At 61.1% G+C, this 17104-nt stretch overlaps 2 protein-coding genes across 2 annotated transcripts; both read left to right on the forward strand.

Annotated features, from left to right (window-relative positions):
* Positions 1-5253: 5253 nt before the first annotated feature.
* LOC309882197 (uncharacterized protein C15orf39) lies at positions 5254-10308 on the forward strand. The gene is made up of 2 exons (XM_082769023.1): positions 5254-5367; positions 7288-10308. Exon 2 carries the CDS (start codon positions 7348-7350, stop codon positions 10027-10029), a length of 2682 nt encoding a protein of 893 aa, XP_082625149.1. The 5' UTR covers positions 5254-5367; positions 7288-7347; the 3' UTR covers positions 10030-10308.
* A 1798-nt stretch (positions 10309-12106) lies between these two features.
* LOC309882248 (uncharacterized protein) lies at positions 12107-16671 on the forward strand. The gene is made up of 12 exons (XM_082769151.1): positions 12107-13483; positions 13588-13646; positions 13757-13905; positions 14250-14344; positions 14499-14557; positions 14684-14820; positions 14895-15019; positions 15222-15280; positions 15494-15683; positions 15759-15865; positions 16150-16272; positions 16508-16671. Exons 1-11 carry the CDS (start codon positions 12182-12184, stop codon positions 16154-16156), a joined length of 2289 nt encoding a protein of 762 aa, XP_082625277.1. The 5' UTR covers positions 12107-12181; the 3' UTR covers positions 16157-16272; positions 16508-16671.
* The last annotated feature ends 433 nt before the right edge of the window (positions 16672-17104 follow it).

Genomic DNA, 17104 nt, shown 5'->3' on the forward strand with positions numbered 1-17104 from the left:
CCAAAACCAAGGTTTTAGTGGTTTTTGTTTTTTGTTTTTTTTCTTATTTTTATTCCTTCCTCCCTTGTAACCCTATTGATTTTTCCACCCGGCCCTGAGCCTGCATCCCTGTAGGTGCATGCTCGGGTTTTGCCAGCATCTGGTCCGCGGCCGACCCTGCCCCAGTTGGCAGTGTGGTGCCCCGCGGGAGCCCTGTTTTCCCTTCGGTGGCTTCTGCCTTATCTCTCCAAGGCTTTTCACCTGGTTTTTACGTCAAAGGCACGCTTGGGAGCCGTGTTGCTGGCGTGCCCCAGCAGTTGCAGCCCAGAGCTGCCAGGGATGGAGCCCCCGCAGGCTTTGCTGCTTGCTGGGCGCTCGCCTACGAGGTGGGACATGGGTGGGTGAAGCCTCCCCACGGGGAACTCATTCCCTTTCCATAGTCACCAACCACAGTATTAAAAAAAAAAAGAGAGAGAGAAAGAAAAAAAAGCACTCCCTGAAAGCTGAGATCCCCCCAAAGGGGAACAGATCCCCAAAAGAGGGGAAGAAGCAGCGTGGCCATGTCTATGGGACCCCACCACCACCAATTTTCTAGACATCCTTCCTTTCGGTTTCCTGGTGGAGAAAATTGGCAGGCGAGACCCAAAGCCACCACCTCAGGGACAGGGGAATAGGGGAGAAGAGCTCCGACCCCAAAGCATCATGCCAGAGGAGGTCCCACAGCTCAAATGTTGGGCCCAAATCTGAAACATTGTGTTGGGCACGACCAAGAACTTCACTTGTTTCTTTTTTTAAAATTTTTTTTCCTTCCAGGCACTGAAAATTGCTGCGTGGGTAGAAGGAGATTTGGAGGTGATTGATGGGTTTTCAGTGCCTGCCAAGCAGATGTGCTCTTTTTATGGGCATCAGACACCCGGGCTTGGCCTTTCTGGCTGGCAATGCCAGCTCCCGGGTCCGGGGAGCTCGCGCCCTGTGGAAGATGTTCCAGTTGGCTTTGCATGACCAAAGACTGCCCCATGGTCAGAGAAAGGGTTTTTCTGCCTCATCTTTTTGGGCTGAGGCGCATCTTCCACCATGGAGAGCCTCGAGGGGTCCCTCCATGCCGCCCCACGCACGGGGGTGCAGGGCCATGGTGTTGGGGCTTTCCGCCCTGCCCCATTTCCCCGGGCTGTGGGGCCAGAAGATTGCTCAAGGCCGAGGCTGTGGCGTGTCCCCGAGTCTTGGGGACAGCTGTGGGTGTCACCAGGCTTGGCCCTGAGGGGTGCGGTGACCACACGCTGCTGGGGTGGGACCACAGGGGGGTTTCCAGCAGGGAACTCTGCCTTGTCTTGGCCCTGCCAGGGCAGAGCAGTAATTTTCCATCCGGCTTGGCGGCGTGGAAACACACCCAGGCACGGAAAAAGCCTGGAAGGGAAGAAAGAAGAAAAGGAGACACTTGGCCAAGGCAGCTTGGCGGGGTCCCAAGGCGAGGAACGGCTTCAGGTTCATCCCCTGTACATGGCCCAGGACCCCAAACCCTTTAACCCTGTGCTAATAACAATCTGTTTATTGCCCCGGGTGGTTTGGTCTCCATCCCTGGAGGAATGCAATGCAAGGAGGGGGAAAGGCTTCTGTGCAAAGAGTGGGGGAAGAAACTGGAAGAGAGACGACAGGGGTGGGTAGGGGCAACTCCTGGGAGGATAAATAGGGGGTGGCTGCTCCCTGCCTCTCCTTTTGCCAGATCTGGGGCCGTCGAACTGAGCTGGCAGCCGGCAGGCTGAAAGCGACCCAAAGGAGGTGCTGCTCCACGCCGCTGGGAGGAGAAAATCCCAGGAGGGAAAGCCACCAAGGAGCAAGACCGGGGTGTCCCAGGCTGGGACCCCAGCCTGGACGGGACAGGTCCTGCTCCTGGAAAAGAAACTCCCCTGACATCTCCTCCTGGCTCCTTTGTGCAGCCCCCCAGGGACATCCCACCCAGTGCACGGGGCCAGCCCCAGGCACTGGCTAGCTAAAACATGACCACCCTGGGGCCACACCCATCTCTATGGCTGGAAATAAGTCCCTTTACTACATTTTTCCCCCCTCATTTTGGCTCTTTTGTCCAGATCATTTCCCTGGGGATGCTCTCCCTGATCTCACAGGTTACAGGTGGTGGAAGGACAAAGGCAGGAACAGCTGGGCAAGGAGGAGGAGACGGGGCAGGCAGGCCTGGGGTGGCCGTGCTCAGCCCCAGGAGCTGCTCCAGGGGCCGTATTCTGCCCCATGTCCTCTGAACCCCATGGAGAAATCAAACCACCACTCACTTTGCCCCTTACCAGCCCATTGTCCCTCGCAGCGGGCAGCAGACATGGACAGAGGGGTGTCCACCCCTGGTGCTGGTGCTTGGTGTCACAGTGAGATTTTGGAGGAAAAGCTGAGCAGGGGGACACGGGATCCGGGCCTCCAAACTTCTCATCACCACGGAAAAAAAAATAGTGAAGACAAAATCGAGCTCCTCATGGTCATGTTTGGCATCCCTTGGGCGTCTGTGCCTGCTCTGTTGTTGCCGGGGGGATATCTCGTTATCTGCAGATAATTACCCAGAGATAATGATATCTGCATCCACAGTGAGGTCTTACTGGGTCTCGTCCTTCCTGGGGTGGCCGTGGGTAGTGGGAGTGTAAAGGGAGAAGCTCGGCGGTGCCTCGTCCAGAGGTGGCCACCACCAGCCATGCCCCAAAGCGACCACCAGCTGCCCCATTGGGCCCTTGGGACCTCGGAAACCTCTCCTGGCCCCAAAATAATGGGGCCCTGAGGAGTTCATTGAGGGCTTCGTGTCCTCAGGAGGCAGCAGCTCCGATTCTCTCCATCCCGCTTGCATGATGCAAGACCCGGCTCGCTCCATGGGGAACGGGCAAAGTGTGAATTAAGAGCAGCTGCACAGCTCTCTGGCTCCAATTAGCTCCATAATTAGGGCTTCATGGAGGACACGGCTACCTCCAGGGGTGTCTCCAGGGTGAGAGCTGCTAACAAGCCTGGAGGCCCTGGGATGGGGTTAAAGCCACCTCGTGGGTGGGAGCGGAGGGGTGGGACAGGAGGGATGGGGACATCCTTGGGTTGGTTCAGTTGGGTGCGGGGCAGAAATTGGAGAAATTGGCCCCAGATTTCCCTGGGTCCTTGAGGAGCCAAGACCCTATGAGCGTGTCGATACGGGAGGCTCCAGTCAGAAGCTGCCCCCAACGCCAAGTGATGAAGGCTCCATCTGCAGAGCCACAGAGGACGTTGGTTTGGTTTTTTATTTTAGGAGGGAGGATCCCTGTGTGCATAGCTGTGGGGCTGCAAAACCTCCCTGGGGAGGTGACTGGGCTGTCCCCACTGGTAGGGACAGAAAAGTTCAGGATCAGTCCCTGCTGGTCCCCCTGGGTGCCAACTTGTGCCACGATGCTGTAGTTTTTGGGGCATCCAAGGGACATCCCAGCTGCCTGTCACCCCAGGGCTTGCAGCCCTGCTCCTTGGTCCCTGGGGTCCCATCCTGGCCACAGCTGGGAGAAACGAGCCCAATCTGGAGCCAGCACGTTTCCTGAGCGCCGCCGGGGCCCAAAGGCAGCGAACCGCAGATAAAAGTTGCCCAAGAGATGAACCCAGAGATAGCTGCCGGCACTGCCGGGGCTGCGAAGCCTCAAAGAGACAACTTGAAAACCACACGCGGCCGAAATCGGGCTGGGGCAGGCAGATCTGCTCCTGGGCTGCTGGGGGGGGGCCTGGCACTGGCACACCCATGGGTGCTCAGCCCCCATCACCCACCCCATGGCCGAGCGTCACTGGCAGTACCCGAGCTCAGCATCACCCCCCAAAGACCATTTCCCCCAAACTGCCCGTGTCCTATTCTATATATTCAAATATATTTAAAGTTCCTATCTACTGTAAGCACGCCGCTTTGGTGCACCAGCAGCCCAAATTTCGGTTGGTGCTGCGCGTGAAAAGATGAATCACACAGGAAGCTCTAGAGAAGGAAATCTGCAGCAAAAAAAAAGAGAGAGAGAAAAAAAAAAAAAAAAAAAAAAAAAAAGCAAACCAAGAAACACAAAACCAGAAAAACCAACCCAAACCACAAGGCAGGTATGTGCTTAGGGAATGGGTAGAGAAAAATAAATAAATAATAATAAAATAAATGCTGCAGGGAAAATGGAACACCCTGAGGCATGTCGAGAGGGGAGTTATATGGCAAAATAATGTGTTTTAGAATTAATTTTTAACAAAACGCCCCCTGGAAATGAGTGGAGGCTGCCCTGAGAGCCTCTTGCCACACGTCCCAGCATTGACATGTCTTTTTAGCAGGAAAACGGTATTACAGAAATTACGGGGTAAAACCAATTGACCTAGCAGACCAAAAACTATGAAGTCTGGGGGCGATAAAGGAAGATTTGGGGGAGATTTGCTTTTCAGAGTTCAGCAGGTAGGTGTAGAAATACTGGACACCCATCCCTTAAAATAAATTGGTCCAGAGCAAGTTTCCTTAAATTCTTAAGAGTTTTGAGGCTTGGATGATGCCAAGGGGAGGGTACTGGCGAGGAAGAGGAGGAGGAAGAGTGGCACGAAGGTGCAAAGGGTTATCTGCCACACCAAGAAGGTGAGCTGCTGTCCTGCCCTAGATGGGAAAAATTAATGCCAACCATTTCTTTTTGGCCATAAATCCAAATAAAAAGGTCTGCTAAGGGTTTCCTAAGACTTGGCTCCCTTCCACCGCTGCCTCCCCGGAGCTGCTGCAAATTAAACAAGCCGTGAGGGTGAAATAATGGTCAGGAGCCCAACAATTTGGGCACCTGGCTTTGCTCCACGAGGTCCTCCATCACCGAGACGTGCCGCCGGGCACCGTTCTGCGACCACTGCTGGACCGAGGCCCCAGACCCCCAATTTTAGAGGCTGGGGGAGGCTGCCGAGCCTCTGCTAGTGCCTCGCCAAGGGGCTGTGTGTGCCTCCCTTCCTCTCCCAGCACCGGTGTCGCTGGGTTTCAGTGGTCCTGGGGGTTCGGCATCGCTCGGGGGCTGTTTGGGGCAGGGAGGCTGCGGGTGAGGGCTGCGAGTGGAGGCTCGGCGGCCTACTCCCATCCCTCCCCGTGAAACTGGGGGACTGGGGGTGGTGGTGGTGGTGGTGGCAGAGCCCCGACGAGCTCAGTGCACGTGTGGGGGAGGCCGGCCCGGCCTCATCCCCTCCTCCGGCCGGCCCCCGCGAGCACCCAGCCTCCTCCTCCTCCTCCTCCTCCTCCTCCTCCTCCTCCTCCTCCTCCTCCTCCTCGCCCTCCTCCTCCCACTTCCTCCGCACAATGCAAGCAGCCGCCCGAGCGGGGCAGAAGCAGCCGCCGGCCCCCCCCCGCCGCCGACCCCCCCGGCCCGGCTCCGTAAGATGCTCCCGGGGAGGCAGCGCCGCGAGGTGAGTGCGGGGAGCCTCAGCCTCCTCCTGCCCGGCCTCCAGCCGGCCGCGGGGCGCTCTCCCGGCTCCCCTTCGGTGGCAGCTTTTGGGGGGAGCGAGGCAAAAATAGGCCGGAGCGGCCCCCCCCGCGCCCCCTTTTGGAGAGGGTTTCCGCGCCCCGCCGCGGGTCGGGCGCGCCGGTGCTGGGCTGCAGCTTCGGTTTCGGGTTTTTCCCCATTTATGGCCGGTTTTAGAGCATGTGGTTCCTGCACCCTGCGCGGCGGCTGCTGCTGCTGCTGCAGCTTTCTTCAAATCCGCCCCCCCGCTCCGTGAAACATCGCTGGGGTGCTTTGGGGAGCGGTGAGCCCGCAGCGGGGCCGTGCCGCACACGTGCCCGCAGGTGCGCGCGCGAGCTTGGGGACCAGCTCCCCAAAAATCTGGGCGCCGGTGACAAATCCCAACGGGTTCCTCCCAGCCGGGGGAAGCTCGGGAGCCACGGATTCCTCTGGGGACACGCTGGGAGCAGGCGTGCGTGGCCTCCCGGCCGCTCCCCCAAACGCCCTGGCCGCCGATCGCATCCGGAGCTGGTGGAGACGTCGGGAAGGTGACCTCCTCCTCCTCCTCCTCCTCCTCGGCGGGGACACGAGGTCCCAGAGCCGCTATCGCAGCCGGACGGAAGCTCACGGGAAGCCCCTCTGCCAGCAGCCAGCACCGCCAGGCGTCACCTCCGCCACCCGCGAGGGGACGTGGGGACACGGGGACGGAGCACGTGGCAGCAGAGCCCCAAAGCAGTGCCGGGGGACTCGAGGCTGCCTTGGCGCTACCTGTGTCCTCCCCAAAGGAGGCTGCTCCTGGGCCTCGTGTGGGGGGAGGCAGAAAGGAGCCTCTGTGTTTATATCCCTTAAATCCACGGTGTTTTGCCTGCCTGAACACCCGGATGAGGTTGGATTTTGGGAGCGGTGCTGGGGGTCTGTCCCCGTGCTCCAGCTGGGAGCGGGGGCGTCCCCCTGATGTGGGGTCGGTTGCACAATGGGTGTCTGTAGATGGGCATGTTTCGGGGAAAGGGGAAAACGAAGCGTGGGAACACCATAAATTGTGAAATTCCTGCTTCCTCCTGAGCCCGGTGTCCACCCCAAGCACCGTCCCGACCGCCAGCCCTGTCGCTGTGTGTGGAGGGGGCATCTCCAGCTCCGTGTCCTCCCCGTGGGGCGCGTGGGCAGCCGCCCGCCTGGCCGCTTCCTGCTACCTTTTTGTGTTTCTCCTCCCGAAAACCTCCCACCCCAAATGTCCCATGGTGACCGAGGGATGTCAGCGGGGAAACGCGTTTCCTCCCCGCCGCGTGCAGAGCGGGGACAGACCCTTGTAGCAGAGCAAAACCGCCGCGCTCGGCGCCCTTTATCTACCCCAGCAAGCTCGCCCAGCTATCTGAGCCATTTCCCCTTTTGTGGACGAGGCTTTTATCTTATCTCCACGCTCTCTTCCTCCGTTTCCTTCTCTGTTTCTCTGCTAACTCTGGCCACAGAAAGAGAAAATAAACAGGGGGTGGAGAAGGGGCACCAGACCCCACCGCTGTTCATCCCTCCGGGAGGTTTTGGGGCTGCCGAGCGAGGCCAGGGATGTGTGGGGTGGCGTGGGGGATGCTCACGGGACTCGGGAGGTGCTGGGGGTGCTCAGTGGTGCTCTGGGGGGCAGGAAGGGATGCTGGAGGGGTCTCATGGGGTGCTGGAGGTGTCTCGGGGGCTGCTGGTGGTGCTGGGGTGAGGATGAGGAAGGCCGGGCGGTGCTGTGACGGTCTGCCAGCTCCACCTGCTGGCACGCGCTGCCTGCTGCTGCGGGGCCCACCCCGGCCCAGGAGAGACCACGGGGGTCCCTTGGGGTCCTGGTAACTCGGGGGAAGGATGAGGTGGCCGTGGGTGACCCGTGCTCTCTCTGCCCCTGCAGGAAGGCCAGCTGACCTCGCCCACCGCACGCCCCAGTCCTGCTGCTGGCCGCGACGTATAGATGGCCGCGAAACGTCCCCCGGAGCCTCTGGACGCCGTCGTCTTCAACAAGCTGCCTCGGGTGGATGCCGAGCCCGGCCCGGGCTTCCCCCCCGTGCTCTGCAAACCCAGCCCCGTGCCCACGGCCGGCTCCGAACACCACCTCAGCTACAAGGGCTCCTACTTCTCCTGCCCGCGCGCCGAGGGCCCGCTCCTGCACTGCCTCCTCCACCGGCCCCGCAGCCCCGCGCCGGGCAGGCTGGGTGCTGAGCAGGGCGCGGACGCCTTGGTGTGGGACCTGCTGATGGCGCGGGACAAGTGGCCCGGCCACCAGGGCCACCCCTTCCCGATGAAGAAGCCGGTGGCCGTCCCCAAGCCGGTGTACGCGGCCCCGCTGTGCTTCACCCCGCTGGGCTCCGGAGGGGGGGACAGCACCCTGCAGAGGGCACCAGGGGCTGCGTCACCCCACGGCGAGCCCTCCCGCAGGGGTCCCCACCCTGAGCCCAGCCTCCTGCCGCTGCCCCCGGCCTCCCCAGTCGCCTTCTCCCCGTATTATGCTGCCTTTGAGAAATACCGAGGCCCCTCTGCCTCGCACGACCTGGCCAAGGCCCCTGAGCTCCCCAGCCGGATCCAGGACCCCTGGCCCAAGCTCCGTGCCCCCGCTGGCAGCCCGGTGCACCGGGAGCATCCCCCGGCGTGCTACCCGCAGCCTCCCTACCCGCAGCCTCCCTTCCCGCAGCCTCCCTACCCGCAGCCCCCACGTGCAGAGCAGCCTCCGGGCTCCCTCTCCTCCTACAAAGCCCTCGGCTTCGCGGCCAGCGGGGAGCCTGCCCCTTTTCCCAGTGCTTACCTCAAACCCCAAACCCCCAGGACCTACTTCCCTGGCCCCTTGGATGCCTTCGTGCCGAGGCCGGCTGGGCCCGGCGCTCTGCCCTCACCGAAAGCAGCGGGGCTGCCGAGGGCTGCTGAGCCCCCACTGCCCACCGGGTTCCTGCATCCGAGCCCCAGTTTCGCCTTCAGCCCCATGGAGGCGGCTTTGTTTGGTGTCACGGAGCACCATGGGGCCGGGCGAGCAGTGGAGCCCCATGGAGGGAGGCCGGCGGCGAGGCCCGGCAGCGCCTTCCACCCCGTCCGCGCCCCACAGAAGATGCCCGAGGGACTCACGGGGACGTTCCCCAAGGGAGACGCCGGCTACGGGATGGACGTGGTGGCCAAAAGCAGCCCCATTACCTCCCAGCACCACCCGGGCACTGGGGACGCTTGTAGGGTCGGGGACACTTGTAGGGTCCAGGATGCTTGTAGGGCTGGGAACGCAACCCAGGAGCCTTCTGGGGCCGCCTGTCCCCGGGAGAGGCTGAAGGACCTCAAAAGTGGGGAGATGTCTGGGGAGATGTCCCCTGCCTCGCCACCGATGCCGGTGATCAACAATGTCTTCAGCCTGGCGCCTTACCGGGAGTACCTGGAGGGGACCGAGGCCTCCGCTGACGTCCCCGTCCCCAAGGAGCACACCCAGGGAGACACCTCACCCCAAAATGCAGCTGGCATTTGGGACTCTGGTGCTGTCAAGGTGTCGGTGAAACCCAGCGAAGGGGAGGGTGCTGACCAAAAGGTGCCCCCCGAGGGGCCCAAGGCAAAGGCCGTGTCCCCAGAGCCGCCGGCCAAAAGCCACGAGGGGCTCCAGGGCGGTGAGGTGGCGCTGGACCTGAGCTTAAAGAAGAGCCTGGTGACAACGGGGGACACCCACCCGGACACCAGGCAGCCCCAGGAGGACAAAGAGGGGCCGCTGGGGAAGGTGGAGGAGGTGGGGGAGGACACCAAGCCCCCGGTGCCACCCCAGCTGGTGGAGGCTGTCTCTGGGGACAGGAGCCACTTCCAGAGCTCGGCCGCCTTCATGTCCAAGAAATACAAGATCCTCAGGTCCTGGGGGCCGCCCCGTGCCCCCCAGCCCAGCCCCGTGCCTCGCAGCCCCCCTGGCTCCCCACCACCCAGCACCTCGGCCCCGCAGGGGACCTGCCACCGCCGCCTGACGCTGACGGATATGCTCGTGCCCCAAGCTCCCCCTGTGCTGGGGGAGGACGGAGCCCCCCTGCCCGTCTGCTGCGATGCCCCGGCCCGGCAGGGCTTGGGCAACCCGTGCTTTGCTGCCCTGCACGCCGCCCTCTGCGATGTCCTCGCCTGCTCGGTGGCAGGGTCCTCCCCGGAGCTGCTGCAGGAGTGGCTGAGGAGGACGGAGCCGGAGGAGGCGCTGGCGGAGATGCCCAGGTCTCCCCCAAAACCCAAGAATGGGGTCAGGCTCCCCGAGCCCCCCAAACCCCCCAGGGGCAAGGAGATCTGGCTGGCTTTCCAGGACGTGGCCGCGCTGCTCAGCAAGCTGCTGTCCCAGCTGGAGACCTTCATGTTCACTCGCAAGTGCCCCTTTCCCCACGTGGTGCGGGCGGGTGCCATCTTCATCCCCATCCACGTGGTGAAGGAGAAGCTCTTCCCCAAGCTGCCCGGCGCCTCCGTTGACCAAGTGCTGCAGGAGCACAAGGTGGAGCTGCGTCCCACCACGCTCTCGGAGGAGAAGCTGCTGAGGGACCTGGAGCTCAAGAGCTGCACCTCGCGCATGCTGAAGCTCCTGGCTCTCAAGCAGCTCCCCGACATCTACCCGGACCTGCTGAACCTCCTGTGGCACCACTCCATCAGGCAGCAGCTCGGTAGGTAGCTTGGTGGCACCCCAAGCTCTTCCCTAAGGGGCTCGTGGAAGGATGTCCCACCAAAAACCAAGGATGCACCACTGAAAAGTAAGGATGTCCCATCAAAAATCAAGGACGTCCCACCAAAACTCAAAATGTCCTACCAAAAACTAAGGATGCCCCACCGAAACACAAGGATGTCCCACCAAAAATTAAGGATGTCCCACCAAAACCAAGGCTATCCCACCAAAACCAAGGATGTGCCACCAAAAACTAAGGACACCCCACCAAAAACTAAGGGTGTCCCACTGAAACCAAGGATGTCCCACCAAAAAATACAAGAATGTCCCAACAAAAAACAAGGATATCGCACCAAAAATCAAGGATGTCTCACCAAAAGCCAAGGATATTCCACCAAAACCAAGGACATCCCAACAAAACCCAAGGTTGCCCCACCAAAAAGCCCCCAGAAAACCCCAAGAGCATCCTGCACAGGGACTGGGTGGTGACACGTGCCCACCACCACCTTCCTTCTCCCAGCCCCTTCCCCACTGTTCCTCGTTGGCTCTCCGAGCGCTCGGCCACCCGGCTTCCCAAAATCTGCCTCCACGTGGCATGGACCATGCAGAGATGAGGAACCCCAACGCTTCTCCCGAGGAAGCCGAGCTCCTTCCAGGTGTCTCTGGATGGGGACAATTCCACCGCCACCCCTCGTGTCCTCGTGCTGCAGCTGGAGGCCGGCACCGAGAGCCTTGTGTCGTACGGGGTGGAGGCTGGAGGCTGGCCAGTAGGTGAGTCTTTTGTGGGTATTTGTAGGGATTTGTCATCTTTGGGGGCATTTGTGGGGGGTTTTCATGCTCAGGGTGGACCAGGAGGACCACGAGAGGGGCTGCTTGAGGGGGTTGGGATGGTGGGGACCCCGCTGTCCCCCATGACCTGAGGGAGAGACTGAAGGTATCGGTAGGGCTAGGGGAAATGCAATTTTTCTTGATTTTGTAAAAATTACAGGGGAATTGCCTTCGCGAGGAGACACCTTCATGTTATAACTCCTAAAAATATATATATAATAATAGAATTTGTATTATAACTTCTAAAAAAAATAGTAATTTATATTTGTCTTTTTATTTCAGAATTCGGCTTCACCCACAGACCGCGCTGGACCAAGGTGCAGGGATCCAAGCTGTCGGAGTGTGAGCTTCAGCCCCGGATGGATGGAGAGAAGCTGCGAGGAAGATTTGGGAGACTTTTAATGCCAAAAACACTCCCAAAAATGCTGGGGGCATCCCAGGGACCCCCCGATCCCCCGGACACGCAGCCAGCCTTATGCCCAGCCCCAGGGCCTTACAACCTCCGTGCTCAGGTGTTTCCAGCAGGGGAAGAACGAGTTAAAATGAGGATTATCGTTTATTAATTATTATTATTTTTTCACTACAGGAATATTTATTTTAAACTAAGAAAATGGGGAAAAAATGGGGAAAAAAAAAAAACAAACAAACCACAAAACCCATGACTTTTACTTAGCCAAATAGGGCAACGTGGAAAGCAGCGTTTGCTGACAAGCCAGCAGTTTGGTTTTAGGGATCAAGGAATCTCTGCTTTATTTAAGGTTTTGTAAGACTTCCCAGAGGTGCCTCACCTCATTAAAGGGCTCGGCTCGTTTTCCAACACTGCGATCCCGTCTCTGCTTGGTGGCTGGGATGGGGAGGACCCAAATGATCTCCCAGGCAGCCCAAACCCCATTGTTTGTTTCTTGTAGGATCGGTCCCCACAGCCCCTCTGCTGTGCCAAGGGCTTAATGAGGAGCTGGGGGGCACCTGTGCTAATTGGGACCAGCTGGAGCTGAGCTGGGACATGAGATAAAAGCTCAGGGCCTGGGTGGGGGCTTGGTGCTTCCTCCTCCTGGTGGGTGCTGTGAGGTAGGATTTGGGTTTGTGGACCCTCTTCTGAGGGGCTGCTTGGGAGTTTTGGGGGGTGTTTTGGGTCTTGCTGTGGGGGTTTTGGGGGGAGTTTGGGATTTTGCCCTGTGTGGGGTGAGGAGGGAGGCTGGAGAAGTAAGGGTGGGTGAAGCTGTGTGAGAGGGGCTTTGGTAAGGGGCTGACCCTGATTTGGGGTCTGCCCTGGGGACAACTTGGGGTGCCCCCCTAAGGTTCCTTTTGCACCCCTTACAGCCACGCCATCCCCATGGGCTCTCCCCGGCGGAGCTGTGGGGTGGCCCCACCACGTCCTGCAGGTGATACGTCCCCGATGCCCTGCAGCAAGGGGAACATGGCCCCAGCCCCGTGTCCTGCTGCTGGTGGGCTGCGGTGCAGGGCTGTCCTGCTGCTGGCTGTCTGTCTGTCCATCACCGTCCTGCCCCATGGCCTGGGCTCCCTGGTGGCCCCATCCCCTGGCCGCTTGTCCCAGAGGGGACATGGGGACCCATGTAGCCACCCCACTGTGGAGCCACCTGCATCTGAGGGCACCTTGGGCTGCTTCTGCGGTGAAGAAAACTCCAGTCATGGCATGGGAGCTGTGGGACTGGCCCTGGGGACACCGACTGGAGCTGTGGTGCTGGGGGACAGCAGCGTGACCATGTCCAGAGACTTCTCTGATGTCCAGCGTGGAGCTCCTGGAGCCCCAGTGAAGAGTCCTGGAGGGCAGGAGCGAGCCGTGAGCCCTGTCCCCTGCCACCCTATAGGTGGTGTGGGTGAGGACCCTGCGGGGCCATCCCCAGCCCTGCCATCGGAGGGGACATCCACTGCTCTGCTTTCTGTCCCTGCTGTCACACCAGTGGTGCTCTGGTCCCTGGGCACTGCCTCGGCATCTCCCAGTGCCATGTCCCATGGTGTCAGCCACCCACAGGTGCTGGTCCCTTCGGATGGGTTTGGGGGACCTGCTCTCCCCTCTGAGGAACAAATTGATCCCTCCCCACTGCCCACCCACCTGGCTCTGCCGCCACCCTCCAAAGCCCCTCCTGTCCCCACATGGACGCGGGTCCCCAGCTCCTCAGGTCCCGCTGAGGCTGGGGTCGGCTTGGCAGTCCCTGGTGCCACCGAAGCCCCCGATGAGGATGGAGCAGCTATGGGGGCTTCCTGGCCTCCAGACCCCACTCTGAGCTCTGTGCCACCTCCCAGCTCCAGCCCCCTTGCTCCCAGGCGCCCCCTCAGCACCACCAGCTCTCCATCCCCATCCCACCCACCGGCTTCCCCTGCCCCGAGCTCGCAGACCCCAGCAGCACCAGCAGTCACACCTGATGCTCCTCCTGCATCCAGTCCTTCTGTCACCTCCTGGCACCCCTCTGATGTCCCCACGGCCACCAGCTGGGTGGCAGCAGGAGGAACCCTCCCAGCAGAAGCCGCATCGAGGAGCGCTCCTGGCTCGGTGCAGCCTCCCGTGCACAGCCTGCCCCTGAGCTTCAGGCTCCTGGGCATCGCCTACACTGAGGCTCTGAGCCGCAGGGCCTCAGGGAGCTACAGGCAGCTGGAGGATGAAGTGAAGCTGATGGTGAGTGCCAGCAGAGCCCCCCGGGGGGGGTTTTGGGCGGGGAGCCCTGGGTATGCTGGTTGTGGTGTGCGGGAGCTCCCCATCCCCACGTGCTTCTCTTCCAGCTGGGCCAGGCGCTGTCCTCCTACGAGAGCTTCCTCCAGGCCAACATCCTCGAGTTCAGGTGGGTGCAGGGTGCCCGTGTGGGGCTGCCCCAGGGGGAGCAGAGCCCCCCGGGTGTGCTGCTGGCCCCCAGTTGTGGGTCAGCCCCAGCGGCTCCTCTCCTGCCCCCAGGAACGGCTCGGTGCTGGTGCGTGGGGAGGTTTTGTTCCGGGGGGATGCCCCCAGCAGCTCCCACCTCATCCGCACGCTGCTCACGGAGGCGAGCAGAGCAGGGGATGCCTTCAGCTGGCGGCTGGAGCCCCGCTCTGTCAGGTCTGGAGGTAAGCCAGGAGGGTCTGCAGCAGGGCAGCCACCCCCAAACTTCCCCCTGTGCACTGACCCAAGCCCAAACCTCCTTGGTGTAGCCCTCGTGTAACCTCTCTGCTCCTGATCCACACAAAACCATGTGGTGCTAAGGGTGCTGGAGACCTCCGTGGCCCAGTGCTGGTGCCAAAACTCCTGGGTTTCCCCTCCCTGAGCTGCCTCGGGTGCAGCCTGAGCCCTTCCACCACGGACAGGAGAGCTCCTGCCCTTCACTGAGTGCCTCTGCCCCCCAGCGTGGGCTCAGGGCTGGGCACGCAGCTGGGGGAACAGGCACAGACAGAGGTTTTCTCACCCCTTCCAGGCTTCAGCTTGGAGAACCTGGACCCAGAGAAGCTGCCCATCTCTCTCACTGCCCTCCAGCTCCGCCAGGATGGGGCAGAGCCCCTGGTGAGCGAGGTATGGTGAGCCTCGGGGGCGTTGGGGCTGGTGCCCTGGGATGGATGCAGCGGGGCCAGGAGTCGGGAGTACATTGAGGGAGCTGCTCCTGGTCCCTTGGGGTCTGAGGGCGAGCTGCCTGTGAGGGATGAGCTCCTGCCTCCTCCTCTTGCAGGTAATTCGGGCTCTCAGTGCCCTCTACCCCGTGAGGAACTTCACCATCGGCCGTCTCAGGTACGGGCAGCCCCTCTCCAAATCTCCCTGCTGAGCCCCATTTTCATGGCTCTGAAGCCACGAGCTGCTGGGGGCTGCCAGCAGGAGGATGCTCCTGCCTTGCTTAGAGCCCTTCTCCCTCCTCAGACCCCTCGGGGGGGACCTGGAGGTCACTGGGGACCTCTACCTGGACACTGCTGTCCACGCCGACATCGCAGCAGTGCTACAAGCCCTGAGGGTGCTGGCCAGCAGCTCCGTGGACCTCAGCTCCCTCTCAGTGCAGGGTAAGGGTGGTTCCTGAGGGTTATGGGGCTCGTGGCCGTGTCTGCAAACCAAAACCTATGTCCTGACCCTACAGGAGCCAGGCTGCCCCTGCAGGTGTACCCCATCTCCTTCCTCATCACCAACAGGCGCTTCAGTGAGCGCCTCCTGGACCCGCTCGCTGAGGAGCACCGGGGGCTCGCCAGAGACCTGGGAGAAGTGGTAGGAACAGCTGGGGGAAGGGGCTGGGGGTCTCCCAGGGGCTGAGGACCCTGGAGGAATAGGGTCTGCGTTGGGGTGCCCACAGCAGCCCCCCGGGACCCTGTTGGGTGCTGGGTCTGAGGCTGTGCTGGTGGAGGTCTCCTCCCCAGGGTGGTGGAAATAAAAAACCCCTGGGCACTGCTGAGCAAATCCTCTCTTCCAGGTGGCGAGAGCCCTACAGGGGCACAGGAGCTTCCTGCAGGCGGTGATAAGAGGATTTCTGTGAGTGGGAGTGTGGGGCTGCCTGGGTGGGGGGGTATGGGTCTGGGGGGGGTCTCAAACATCCCTGGGCTCTGAGCATTTGAGCCCAGAAGGGTTTGTGGCAGGGGCTGGCATCTTAGGGGGGTGGCATCTTAAGTCCTTGGGACTAAAGGGATGTCTCTGGGGGCTGGGAAGGAAATCCCAACACCTCCTCATGGGGCCCTGCTGGGACAGGCTGGTGCAGGAGCTCTCCCCGACCTTCCCCCCAGGCCTGGCTCCCTGCTGTGCCATGGGGATGTGCTCTTCCAGCCCCCTGCTCCCACCAGCCTGGAGGTCCTGGAGGCGCTTGCTCTCGCCGTGGGGCCAGATGAAGCCTTGGCTGGCTCTGCCTTCCACGTGGACCCCTATTCCATCGCTGTCGGAGGTAAGCTCCCTTTGGGGTGGGAGCTGGGGGGCTCCATGACCCCCAGGAGGGTGCTGACCGCTGGCTCTGCTCCAGAGGACACCCTGGAGCCCCCTCCTGCTCCTGGCTTTCCTGAGTCTGTGGTGGCCATCATGGTTGTGTGCATCCTCATCATCGTTACCGTGCCCATCATCTTGCTGGTGGTAAGGGTGCTGTCTGTCCATCTGTCTGTCCGTCTGTCCCCTCAGTGGGGTTATGGAGCTCAGGTGGCAGCTCGGAGGGTGGTGGGCATGAGGGCTGTGGTGCTTCACCTGGATAAAAGAGGGACTGGGGAGGGGTCCGGAGGTGTCACGGCTGTCTCAGCCCTGCACAAGGGTTGGGGTGCTCCAAAATAACCCCAAAAATCCTGGGGGGAGGGGAATCCTGGTGGGGGGGAAGGCTGCAGTGTGAGCAGGGCCCAGCTGCAGCCTGGTGCTCCCCTCCCCAGGTCCTGAGGACCAGGAGGGGCAGCTGGAGCGATGTGGCAGTCCTGTGGGACAGGAGAGACCCTGAAGTGGGGACGCAGACCCTGGAGATGGAGAACCAAGGGTTCTGGGTGGCCTCTGAGCAGGTGAGTGGCCTTTATGGGGGGGTGGTGGTTTCTGGGGGTGGTTTCTGGTGGGAGCTGGAGGCAGGTAGCTGCGGGGGCTCTGAAGTCACTTCAGGGGTCTTGGTGGCTGGGCTGGGGATGCTCCTGTGTGATGTTGAGATCTGGAGGGGCTCTGAGCCCCCCTTGGGGCTGGAGGAAGGGGAGGGGGTCCCTGCTGCAGGTCCTGGAGGGGGACACAGCCACCTCTTGCTCTCAGGACACAGAGGAGGCTTCTGCGTGCTGGCAGACGGACTCAGCATCATGAGGGAAGGAGCTGCTGGGCTGAACGAGGCGAGGAGGGATGCTGCAGCACTGTCCCTGCTCCCCCTTCCCTGCGGGATGCCAGCTGCCCCCTGAGAAGGACGCAGGCTCTGGTATATCTTTTTGTACAAAATAAGCTTTAATAAACTGTTTGTAGAACCCCACACCTGCCTCTCCTCTCTTTCTGCCTTTCCTGGGTGGGATTCGGGGTTTGTGGGGCTTGCCCTTCACCCAGTCTTAAGAGCTAAGTAGGGCTTGGGAAGCCCAAACCATGACCCCAAACCTCCAGAGCTCAGCAATCACTGCCTCTGCTGCTGCTACCCCTGGGGACTTGGGGGGCAGGACTAAGCAAGAACAACTCTGAAATACCTTCATATTTAACTTCTCTCTAACCTCTGCTGTTTTTTCCCTTTCTTCATAGAAGCTGAGGCTGAGCTTTAGCTGGAATAGAGGGAGGGATGCCCCAGGGCCTGTAGGTCTCCTGTTTAGCACTAGAGCTGGGTTGTTAGACCCTTTCCCTCTTTTTTTTTTTTTTTTTTTTAAGGGGGGGGTC

The sequence above is a fragment of the Aythya marila genome, assembly GCF_965140915.1.
Source record: "Aythya marila genome assembly, chromosome: 11".
NCBI classification, from domain to species: Eukaryota; Metazoa; Chordata; class Aves; order Anseriformes; family Anatidae; genus Aythya; species Aythya marila.

What these genes read in the sequence shown, in the direction of transcription:
- LOC309882197 (XM_082769023.1), top strand. Translation starts at nt 7,348, where the DNA reads ATGGCCGCGAAACGTCCCCCGGAGCCTCTGGACGCCGTCGTCTTCAAC.
- LOC309882248 (XM_082769151.1), top strand. Translation starts at nt 12,182, where the DNA reads ATGGGCTCTCCCCGGCGGAGCTGTGGGGTGGCCCCACCACGTCCTGCA. An exon ending in GCCAACATCCTCGAGTTCAG is followed by an intron (nt 13,647 to 13,756) that starts GTGGGTGCAGGG and finishes TCCTGCCCCCAG; the next exon opens with GAACGGCTCGGTGCTGGTGC. An exon ending in CAGCTCCCTCTCAGTGCAGG is followed by an intron (nt 14,821 to 14,894) that starts GTAAGGGTGGTT and finishes CTGACCCTACAG; the next exon opens with GAGCCAGGCTGCCCCTGCAG.